We start from the raw sequence: 12,202 nt of genomic DNA on the forward strand, positions 1-12,202 counted from the left end.
GGTTTTTCTTTTGAGAGGCGAATCCCATATGATGAAGCATGTTATCTTTGATGAGTGAGGGATTTCGTCCTGAAAAGGGATTTTCCCACAGTTAGGTCTGTGTGTTATAGTCAGTGGCTTATTAAATTTGTATTCTTCAACATTCTACCCATAATAGACCCAAGGATTTTGTATGTGTTTTTTTCTGATATTGTTAAAGGATATCATCCTTTGCAGGTCTTTAAACGTCCCTTCGACCCTCCTGCATGAAATGTGTTGTTGTGTGAGTACATCCATACACTCACCAACACAGCCATACACACACTTAGTCACTTATACAGTGCTTCACTTACACGCTCACTAACCCATACAGCCACTGACTAACCCACTCACTCATCCATGCAGGCAGTCTCACACCCCCGCACCCACCCACACAGACACTCATACACCCATACAGGTACTCAGACAACCAACCAATCAACCATACAGCCACTCACGTACCCACTCACCAACCCATACAGCCACTTAGACACAACTGACAGACTGATACAGACATTCACACACCCTAGTCACTCACTCATACATTCACTGAGACCCTAATCACTCACTTATACAGTCAGTGAAACACCCACTGAATCATCCATGCAGGCACTCACATACCTACTGATTCATCAATACACCTTCTTTTATATATTTAACACATTTTTAAAACACTCACAGTCACTCAAACATTTTCAGCGCCCTCAATCTTGCCTGCTGAAAGCAAGTGACAAAAGCTATTGCAAAACAGGAGTCAACATTTTTTGCACTGACTTGTAAATGGGTGATTGTGCTACACTGAGCACAAGCACAATTTGTATTCTTTTCACAACTAGCACCGGGATATAAATGAGGTCCTTAGAGTCTATTTATTATCAAGACAATAACTTCCAGTCCTGTCAGAGTCCTATTAAAATCTAGAGATTATTTGCCTGTAAATCTGTCCTATATACATGCACCCTTTGATAAAATAATCAATTCATTTGTCTACATATATATGTAATCATCCATGTATTCATCCATGCATCTCTTAACCCCTTCGATGCTGATGACGGCCCCCAGCCGTCATGCACTACGGTGGGCGTGTGCTGATGACGGCTGGGGGCCGTCCTAAACCCACCCACTCGCGATTCTGCCGCACAGGCGCAGAATCGCGGCCGCGCCCAAGGGGTTAACTAATTTTTCCATTCATCTATGTATGCATTCCAAACCAAAAACAAGTATTTATCTTTTTATTTGTTATTTTCTTTATTTCTGGTACCGCTTCTCTATCCTAATTAGCAAACCTATGTGCTTAAACAGGCAGTAAAACACTGTTCCTCTGTGCTTCCGTTGTGCTTGCTTTGACTGCCTGTGGCAGGTTCCACAAGCTGTGTTTGGTGCTGAGACGTCTCCCCCACTCTCTGTTGATACAACTCTGGATAACTTAGGAAGTAATGTTGTGTCCTACACACAAGTTCTAGCCATTAATCCCACTGCAACCCCATATAATTGCGGGTTTCTAACGCGCTAGAATCGACTCCCGAAGGAGTATCTCTGCGCAATAGACCGCTGGGGAACCGGTCCTGGCTTTCCCTGTGAGATGGTCCCTACTGGGTATCTCCAAGGTGAAACCAGGCATCCCCGGCGAATGTGAGGGGCCGTTGTGGAGATAAAGCAAGCTAATGCCCAGAGTTGCCGAGTGTGATCTCTGGTTAGAGTAGGCTCCGAGGTGAGAATTATCGAGTCTGCTGGACCTGGTCCATGACCCTGCTGTCTATTGTGCTGTCTAATGAAAGCCCTCCTGCTTAGGAGTATTTTGAGCAGGTAAAGTCTCAAAATTAAATACCAGGCAAGGAAGCAGGGGTAGAAATCAATCAATCACTCAGTACCTGTAACGCCCCAGTAATCACCTCGGGGTATCCAGGCGATGTGCTGCCGGTGTCAGTCGAAGAGTCAGGTGTTGAGTCCCTTTCTGTAGTGGGTCAGTGGGGGTGCCGTGCGGAGTTGGAGAGGGGGGGGGGGAGTTCCATGCTTTGGCGGTGAGCGCCATCGATTCGGCATATTATCACCCCAAAACTTGGAATTGGGGCATTTACACCCTCACCCCCAGAGTTGTGATGCCCTTTGCATCTGTAACTCCGGTGAGGAGTTTCCAGGCCAGGTAGAGGCCAACTTGGTAAGAGGACTTCAAGTGTAAAACCTACAGTGCCTAGAAAATATTTGCCTATGGGTAAAAAAAAGGCTTCAAGTAACAAGACAGGGCCACCTGCCTGGAACACACCCAGCAAAGATGCCTGTAACACACCCAGCAAAGATGCCTGTAACACACCCAGCAAAGATGCCTGTAACACACCCAGCAAAGACTCATTCCTCACTCATTTTATTCGCAAGTGACTCTGGAACATACCAGCATTCTTGGCAGTCTTGAATGTCAACTGGATCTGCGTGCTGCGAACGGAATGACCAGTAAAGGGGACCAACGGCATCTTCATCTTGAATATGAAGCATTGGCAAAGTCAATGGGCCTGGCTTGCATTTTTAGTCCTCCCTAAACAAAAAAAAGCCTTTTGCAATAAAAAAGAAAATAAAAAAGTTGCTTTAAAGATAGAAGGCCTCTATGTGATAAAACGTTTTAATGTGTGATGATTCAGAGCACTTTTGAGATGTGAAATTGTCCATCATGCATTGCAATGCAAGAACCCCATAGGATGAGGGATGACACACCACAGAACCAATAGAAGACGCTGCATGGAGGCCTCTGCCAGAAGAGGACAGAGTATGACCCGTTCACCTGCTTTGACCAGTCCGGCTAGAAGAATACTTAACTGAGCACAACTATCCTTGTGCACTGGTTTGGGAACGAGGGACGTGCCCACAAGTGCACTTCACAGCTGGCATTCTGCTTACCCGGCCCTGGGCGCGGGCGCACGGTACAGCCAGTACCGTCCCACTGAAAGGCGTCCCGTGACCAGCGGCTTAGCTGTCGCTTGTACAGCAGGTGCGGTTGCGTCGGGCCCCAGGGGTCCGAAAGGCCCATTGCACTTCGCTACATGCCATTTGTTTTTTCACTATAAACGCGGGAGGTGGGGGTATGTTCTTTGCTTGCATTATGGTCATGGCACCTTTGCTAAGCCAGTTCGGTGAGGAGTGTGAAGCCGGCAGGGTTTCACGAGGACTAACCCTAGGCGCGCACTAGTTTGCCGGTCTTCTTTCGGAATACTAGCATCACTGTCTCTCGAGGCAGCTGGAGCCGAGAGGCGTCACGTGTTCCGAGATCAGCTGTCGTGACATTCCACTCGGTGCCACCTGTCGTACCCGTGTGGCATGGCCACTGCTGTGGTTTGACATGTTAAAGCCCAAGTGTGGCGCGTGCCTCTCTTCACACGCCCGCGGGCTACAGCAGCGCAGAAGGCCGGTCCGGATTTGCAATGGGCTCCATCGTAGCTAAAGTCCTGCTCCCGACCATCAGCAGCCTGGCCTTCCTCCCCACCATCAGCATCGCCGCCAAGAGGCGCTTCCACATGGAGTCCATGGTTTATTTCTTCACCATGTTCTTCATTGCGGTAAGACCCGCTCTTCTCTTTCGGGGGTGAGTGGGGAGGGGGTAAGGGGGTGGAGGGAACACAGCCAGCCCGCGCTGCCAGGCCAGTGTCCATGCCACGATCGGGATGTCTTCTCTCATTCCCTCTTTGTTTTGAAATCCTGCTTCGACTTTTTGGCATTACAGGCAGCGCGGCGTGCTGTTCCCAGCGACGCGCGCACGCGCTTCTTGGCGCTTGGAGATGTGGTTTTCCAGTGTAATAATAGAGCGTCTGCGCTCAAAAATGTGTCTCCATTGTTGCTCTGCTGGCAACACGACGAAACATAAAATGCATGAAAGAAAGAGTGTTTAGACGGCCAGTTCCAGCAGCCGCACAGCTTGAAGTGTCCCACTGGAAACAGCTATCGACAGGCAAATAAATCTAGACTCCACGCGCGCTTTCCGGCCAGTGCCGGCTCCCTGTGTCACCGCCGGCTTCAGAGTTGTAACTAAGGATGCAGCTCCGCAGTAAAACCTTCAGTTGCAGGCATGGAAGGAACACACAACAACAACAAAAATTGGCAAGTCAGACATCGCCTTGCGTTGTTTTGGGGTCCATGCCAGATCAGCTGTGCGTATCGCTGCACACATTTAACAGAGAAAGGGGATTTGAAGGGGAAAAGCATGTTTTAACACCGATGACCAATTCTGTGTCTTTTATTATGGGGTCCTTGATCCAACATGACTGCTATAATTCACATTCTTCATTCTCTGCCTGTTTTGGGTCAATGTTTACTTTTTCCTGAATGCCCATGTTTCCATAGCTGCCAATTTGAACCCTCAACCCTTTACCACTATTTTGCTTGTTTCCTCTGTTTATATCCCTTCCTTCAATTTAGTGGTCATCTTTTGGTGCTATTTCCTGCCTTGTTCATCTTAGGACCGGCTAAGTCCCTTCCACTTTGGTTCCAGGCTTTGATGACCTGTGGTTTGCTCTCCATGAGTTGGGCAGAGCGATGGCCACAGACCCTCGCACACTGCGGAGGTCGTCCTAATGCCCCCAGGCAGGGCTAGACTGGTCCTATGGGTCAAAGGGGAACTCCAGAGAGACCGAGGACCACGGGCGTGTTTTTAGGCGAAAATAGACCTGAGGGAAAGTGCAGTTTTTTTCTACACACATACATAATTTACCCTCTAAATTGAACCTGGAATTGACTGGACGCAATCGCTGCTCTCACTCGGTAGAATTTGGGGCCCGTGTGGACACTCCAGCACGCAGAGGCAGAAGGGGTGGTCAGAAATGGCCCAGATACCTGCCTTGTACATCTTCTGACTGGTCCTATGTCTCATGGGTAACTTTTAGACAACCCTGGCATTCTAGCCAATAGCACTAACCATGCTGGGACATGGAATTTCGCTTTTCTCATATTCAACTTTGGCCTTCTTGACCCAGCATCCAGGACCGACTGTAAGTTAGGCTTAAGACACAGAACTCACAGTCATTTCAGGCACCAGTCTGTTAGTCTACACTTTCACCACTCTCCGGCTTAGGGCTCTCCAGCACAGCACACAGCGCTGCCTCTGGGGCGGGGCCCCTCCTGCCCCCAGCTCCGCTGTCCAGGCTTCGGTTTTCTGCCTCTCCCAGGCCACCGAACACCTGTCATCTGTGAACAAATGAAGGAGACGGTGACATTTGTCAAGGCACTGCTGGGCGAGCAGTCCTTGTTTCCATGTGCGTAGGCAGCTGGGCCATCCTCCCTGGCCCCAGTGGGCTCTGTGTCCCAACCTGCGCCTCCCACCGCCAGGCGCCCAACTCCGCCTGTTCCATTCAACCAACCTCTGCCACAGAGTCATGTCGGCTGCACACATCTGTCCACTGTGAGGCAGCGCTTCCCTTAATAATGTGCCCATGGGACTCACTTCCTGGTGTCCCTTTAAGCAGGTAGGACATGATTAAGAGGGTCGTGTCCGGGTACCGTAACTTAGGGGAAAAGGGGAACAAAGAGGTGTTGCAATTCCTGCAATGCCACAACCTTTAGGTTGTAGCTGTCTGTTTTCAATGGAAGAAAGAAAGAAAAGAAGCTAGAAAAAAATAGCAACATACTATAGCTACTTCCACCACCACTACTACGCCCACTAATGTTTAAATATTTATAATTAGCTCCAGGGTATAATATGGGAAGCTGGCAAGCAAATGAGAATGCTTTTCCTTGCGGGCTACAGCTACCATTGGAAGACTGCAAAAGTGGCATTTTGTGGCTACCACCTCTCTGCTTCCATCGTTATCTCCAAGATTTTGAGGGTCCCAGGCAAAACCTACTTTAAGGGTCCCTTTTCAAAATAACGTTGCATTTTATTGCCCATTTTCTACTAATTCAAGACCTACTATGCCAAGCAATACTGAATAATCTGTTAAACGTTGAAATAAACAGACGTGTGATAGAGTGAGAGAAAGTTCCCTGTCCTAGGTGGGACCCATAGTTAAATGCCCACGTTGCCCATGCCTTATAACGTATCTGCCGGTCTCTCCAGCGTGCCTTGTTTGGTGGCTACAACTCACACTCCCTCCAAGGTCTGCGGCAGTAGCGGCTGCTAACGGCCGGTTGGTGTGGTGGAGGCAGGTACAAGGAAAAAAGAAAAAAAAGACTTACCTGAAAACGGCCGGCAGCCGCCTCTCCTCTGTCCTCTTCTTCCTGTCTCTGGTCCGGCAGCAGGAAGCAGCAGGAATCACCCGGGCTCCCCTGAACCTATCACAATGCTGCAATGCAGTGTTGTGATTATTTATTTATTTATTTATGTGTCTTATAAAGCGCACTGTCTTGCAGGCATCCTGGCGCTGGTGGCTCAAAGAGGGCGGGAGTGTCAGACAGAACAGGACAGAACGAGCAGGTTACACATACTAAGGAAACAGCCAGGTTTTAACCTTTTTTCTGAACGAGAGAAGCTCCTTGATTTGCCTGATTTCGCACGGGAGTGAATTCCAGAGCTTGGCCGCGGCCACCTCAAAAGATCTACCCCCTGATCTAGTCTTCCTAAACCTAGGCACTCTCACCAACCTAGCCGCTGAGGAACGAAGCAGCCTGGTTGGGGAATACCACGCAAATTTGGCTTGCAGGGGTAGAGGGCCTATTCCGTGTAAGGCCTTGAAAACGAGGCAGAGGGCCTTGAATTGTACCCTCTGTCTCAAAGGGAGCCAGTGCAGCTTTGCCAAGGCCGCCTGCGCATGTGCTCTCCTAGGAAGCCCCAAAACCAACCTAGCAGCTGCTGATTGCAGTCTTTGGAGCCTATCCAGAAGGAAGCCAGGGCACTCCAGTAGCAAGGCATTACAGTAGTCCAACCTACTAAGGATCGTACACCTTGCCACCAGAGCGCGTGCCTGAGATGGTAATAATGGCATGATCTTCCGCCAAGACCGCAAGATAGCAAAACAGCAGGAGGTCATCTTTTTGACGTGTGTCTCCATGCTGAGCTTCTGATCCAGCATGACCCCTAGGTTGCGAACTGATTCCACTGGTCGCACTTTAATCTCTGTCTCAGGAGGCCAAAAGTTCTCTGGAAATGGCCGGGAGATCTTATTCCCAGTGCTGAAAAGCACCTCCGTCTTCCCAGCATTAAACTGGAGTGAATTGTTCTTTAGCCAGCATGACGTATCATGCAGGCAATTGTGGAATACCTCCACAGGTGTAGATTTCTCTCCCTGAAAGGAGAGGATCATCTGCGTGTCGTCAGCGTAGTTTATTATTTTAATTTTGTAGGCTTTAATAAGTGAGATCAGAGGTCTTAAATATAAGTTAAAAAGAATGGGACTAATTGCTGATCCCTGCGGCACCCCCGTGTGAGACATTGGAGAAAGCCGATCGGAAGGGAGGCAGGGACAGCGCCTGCTGTCTGTCCTGCAGGAATGACCGAAACCACCTCAGAGCGCTACCTCACACCCCAGCAACACTTAAGCGGCCCAACAGGATCTCATGGTTAACCGTATCAAAGGCGGCAGACATATCAAGCAGGATCAAAACCGCTGCTTGTCCCCTGTCTGCACGCCTTTGAAGCTCGTCCACGACAGTGACCAACGCTGTTTATGTCCCATGAGCCGGCCGGAAGCCAAATTGATCTTCCTCTAATAAGTGATGATGTGTGAGCACCGTGGATCAGCGCTCAGATGGGGAATGAGAGGCTGGTCATGGTCCTCACTAGGCTGTGCATTACATCCTGGTTGGGGAGATGCAAAGTGCGCATAACTGTTTGGCCAGCCCAAGAGGGCCAGCCAAGCAGTCGTGCGTACTAAGGGAGTTCAAAGAACTCCTCCCTCTGCCTGTCCAGCCCTGCTCCACCCCGCCCTTAGAGCTACTGACTCAATAGGAAGGTTAAAATGACAATAATGATACATTATTATCATTTTATTTTTCCTTTTGAGCAGTGGGGCCACTCTCCTTTGCCTTAGCGGAGGAGCTGCCAATGGTGGGGCTCCTCTGAAGCTTCAGAAGCATCTCTACCGCCAGAAGCTGCTCTCACTTTTTCTCAATGGGGCCCATCTCCTTCCTTCTCAAATGGGAAATATAAGCCAAAACAATATTAAAAAAATGGGGAAAAAACTATAAACCGACATGTTTGTTTATTTCTTTCTACTGTTTTGCTGCATTTGCATATCTGCCAACCTGAGAAAAAATCTCACTGTGTGAGGAGCGAGCGGGACTTGGAGGGGGTAGAGCTTTGTGCCCAGGAGTACCCAAGAGGCACTTTTGCTCCTACCCTCCTACCCTCCCCCAAACTCCTTCCTCCAAAAACTAAAAAGAAACCTTGCTGAGGCTGGTGCCGATGTCCTGGGGTGTTTTTATACCCTTTAATGGACGTTGGCAGTTCAAAGAAACCACTGTATGCAGTGGTTTTTCAGCTAATTTTCCCTGCCACCATGTGATATCTTCTCCTCACTGTGGGACCGGGTGATAGGAGCCGACATTGTGTGTCACATAGTGGTGCCGTGTGAGTTGTCAGGTTTGCATTTGAGCTCAGATTTTCACTTTCAGAGTGAAGGGCAGGTTCCAGGACAGAGTGAAAGTGAGAGCAACTTCTAACAAAAGAGCTGGTGTAGCCATCAGAGGAGCGCCGGACCTTCGACTGAGGGTGATTTGAATTCACCAGTCAGGAGGTGGGGCACTAATAGATCCATTAACTTACTTGCAGAGGAATAACAGCTGGTAATTATTGTCCCTTTGCACCTCTGACCCATAATTATGGGAGTGTAGTTAACAGCTTTTTTTTGCCCTCAGGTGAAAGCAATAATGCTTAGTTATAATAATAATGAGACATTCGGTTGTCTAAGTGTAAAAACACATGTATTACAGCTAGACAGACATATTTCATTATAATCTAGGTAGAGGAGTAACGCTGCGTGCAGTCTCCTATGAGTGACAAATTATTGTAGCCTGAATCTTTGGACTACATCCCCCCAGGGCCCTGCATGGTTACCCGGGTGCTCCCAGGGCACCCAGTGTGCAATGAAACCATGGGTTGAGCCTGAAGGCTCCCACGGTCCCTTCTTGTTTCCCAATTCTTGCTGGAGCCGCAATTGCTTTCATACTCAGGGAGCTGCTGAACATGCAGCTCCCTATTTGTGTAAGCTATCCGTTTGTCTGTTTCCATGCTCGCTTGACAGTGGGCAGGGAAACAGCTGAAAGCTCAGCTTCCAGCAAGTGAGAGCATTTCTCTGCTCTTGCTGGCTGGAAGCCGAGTATTTGCTATGACTTGTTGGGAGTTGTTAAAGCTTTTTGTTGTTAGGTTTTGGTCAATAAGGAATACATATTATGTTTATCATTTAACTGTTGTGATATTAAGTATTTTTTCAACATTTAAAGTGTTTTTGATCTGCCCTTGATTGTGCTCACTTGACCCCTTCCCCCCTGTTCTACCTTTTCTCACATGCACATTGTTTGTTATGGTATGGAATGAATACGAGTGTGAATGTGGAATGACTGATGTGTGAAAGCCGTATGCCCAACTCACTGACTGTTTGTCCTACACTGTAATTCATATCACTCACTCTTAGCTGTCCTTTTTGTATATATATACATATAAAATGTAAAAAGTCCTTTGCCATTTTTGGTTTGTGTATAAAAATAAGGAATTTCCGAATATAAAAATAAATACAATTGATATATTTCTAATTCCGACTAGCAATTGAGTCATTGTTAGTCTGGGTCCCAATTCAGTTGGGGACTGTTTGGTAAATCAACCACAGTATTTGCTCTCTTTTTGTTTATTCAAGCCACAGCAAACAGCTCTGTCCCAGAGGTGGGCACCCTGGTACAAAGCAAGAGCCAGCCCTGGGGGTGGTGGTCCCCTGGCAGTTATTGGCCCCTGGAGGGGTGCTGCTCCCTCCTTTGTAGTTGATGGGCTGGCCCTGGGGAGGTGGTGCTACCCGGGTCCCCGGGGGATCCGTGAGCCCCCCATAAATAACAGTTTAGGCTGGGGCAATGGTGGTCCCTTGGGCACGGTGGGTCCACGAGGCCCCCAATTTCTTTTCATTTAGCCCTGGGGAGGTGGTGGCCCCCTGGGCATAGGAGGTCCAGTGGGCCCACCCACATAAATATTTTAAAGTGCCCCAGGGAGATAGCCGTCCCCCAAGCTGCTGGGGGGGACAGCGTGGTCCCCACCACATTTATTTATGCAGATTTTACCAAGGGAGATGGCGGTTCCTGGGGCTTTCATGTGCTCTCTCCTTTTTATAATTCAACATACCCCTGGGACCTGGTCCAACTGGGGAATAAGCATTACAGAAGTGTGGGAGACCGCACTTCTTTACTTTTTCTTTTTCGGTAGAAGCCACAACTCCTGCCAAATTTGATTTTTTTAAAATGCTTTTTTTGCCCTATAGGGTCCCTGCAGAACCGCCATCAAGAGGCCTAAGCACTCAGGGTATTCCTATACCGCCCCCTTCTCTTTTCTTTTCAATGGTATGTTTTGAGACTCAAGATGGCTGCCAACACTTCCTGCTGAACTGTTGGCAGCCAATCACATTTCCGTCCATGGACTGTTGGAACCTCGGAGGATCCACATCCCTATATATACAAATTAACATTCCTTTGAATATTTTAAAAACTACTGAACAGATTTACACCAAATAACAAAAAGTTTTTTTTTCTGAAGCTATATATATATATAGTAGAGCAACCTGCGCAAGCGCTTCGGGAGGGCTCACCGCTTCATCCGACCCTCCGGTCTGTGTTTGGCTCCTCTGCAATGTTCACAGGTTCCCTTGAATAAAAAATTGAGTCTGACGTGTTTCGGGGCCAACAAACGCCCCTTCCTCATGGACTGTGCGCAGTTCAACACCATGTTCTCTTCACGCTAGTCAAACGCGTTTTTGTTTGAACAGCTGGCGTCGTCCTCCCTAAGTGGGTGGAGTTTGGCAACACCGGGACTCATGGTTGACGTAGTCCTGTGAAGAGACAGAAAATAATGACCTTAAGTAGGTTGGCGTGTCTGCACTTTCATTACGGTCATTAAAATCCTTAAGTCGGATGGGAGGGAAGCTGCCGGCATCACGTTATATTCAAATGGATGTTGCGCTGACAGGCAGGTGTGTTTGATCTTGCCTCAGTCTCTTAGGACAGGATACATGTTCCGCCATCAGAGTGGAGCTCCTTCTGCGACCCAGGCTGGCCGCCTGAATATAGTAGACCAAATTGCGCAAGCGCTTCGGGAGGGCTCACCGCTTCATCCGACCCTCCGGTCTGTGTTTGGCTCCTCTGCATTGTTCACAGGTTCCCTTCAATTAAAAATTGAGTCCGACGCGTTTCGGGGCCAACAAACGCCCCTTCCTCATGGACTGTGCACAGTTCAACACCATGTTCTCTTCACGCTAGTCAAACGCGTTTTTGTTTGAACAGCTGGCGTCGTCCTTCCTAAGTGGGTGGAGTTTGGCGACACCGGGACTCATGGTTGACGTAGTCCTGTGAAGAGAAAGAAAATAATGACCTTAAGTAGGTTGGCGTGTCTGCACTTTCATTACGGTCATTAAAATCTTTAAATAGGATGGGAGGGAAGCTGCGGGCATCACGTTATATTCAAATGGATGTTGCACTGACAGGCAAGTGTGTTTGATCTTGCCTCAGTCTCTTAGGACAGGATACATGTTCCGCCATCAGAGTGGAGCTCCTTCCGCGACCAAGGCTGGCCGCCTGAATATAGTAGAGCAAATTGCGTAAGCGCTTCGGGAGGGCTCACCGCTTCATCCGACCCTCCGGTCTGTGTTTGGCTCCTCTGCAATGTTCACAGGTTCCCTTGAATTAAAAATTGAGTCCGACGCATTTTGGGGCCAACAAACGCCCCTTCCTCATGGACTGTGCGCAGTTCATCACCATGTTCTCTTCACGCTAGTCAAACGCGTTTTTGTTTGAACAGCTGGCATCGTCCTCCCTAAGTGGGTGGAGTTTGGCAACACCGGGACTCATGGTTGAGGTAGTCCTGTGAAGAGAAAGAAAATAATGACCTTAAGTAGGTTGGCGTGTCTGCACTTTCATTACGGTCATTAAAATCCTTAAGTAGGATGGGAGGGAAGCTGCGGGCATCACGTTATATTCAAATGGATGTTGCACTGACAGGCAAGTGTGTTTGATCTTGCCTCAGTCTCTTAGGACAGGATACATGTTCCACCATCAGAGTGGAGCTCCTTCCGCGACCGAG

At 48.6% G+C, this 12,202-nt stretch overlaps 1 protein-coding gene across 1 annotated transcript in view; it reads left to right on the forward strand.

The window, feature by feature from the left end:
• Positions 1 to 3,422: 3,422 nt before the first annotated feature.
• MYMK (myomaker, myoblast fusion factor) overlaps positions 3,423 to 12,202 on the forward strand; it is a 153,582-nt gene continuing 144,802 nt past the window's right edge. The window contains exon 1 of the mRNA XM_086919990.1: positions 3,423 to 3,563. Within this exon, the coding sequence (XP_086776116.1) occupies positions 3,429 to 3,563 (135 nt within the window). The 5' untranslated portion in view covers positions 3,423 to 3,428. The remainder of the gene's footprint in view (positions 3,564 to 12,202) is intronic.

Source organism: Lissotriton vulgaris, chromosome 5 (genome assembly GCF_964263255.1).
Source record: "Lissotriton vulgaris chromosome 5, aLisVul1.2, whole genome shotgun sequence".
Classification (NCBI taxonomy): domain Eukaryota; kingdom Metazoa; phylum Chordata; class Amphibia; order Caudata; family Salamandridae; genus Lissotriton; species Lissotriton vulgaris.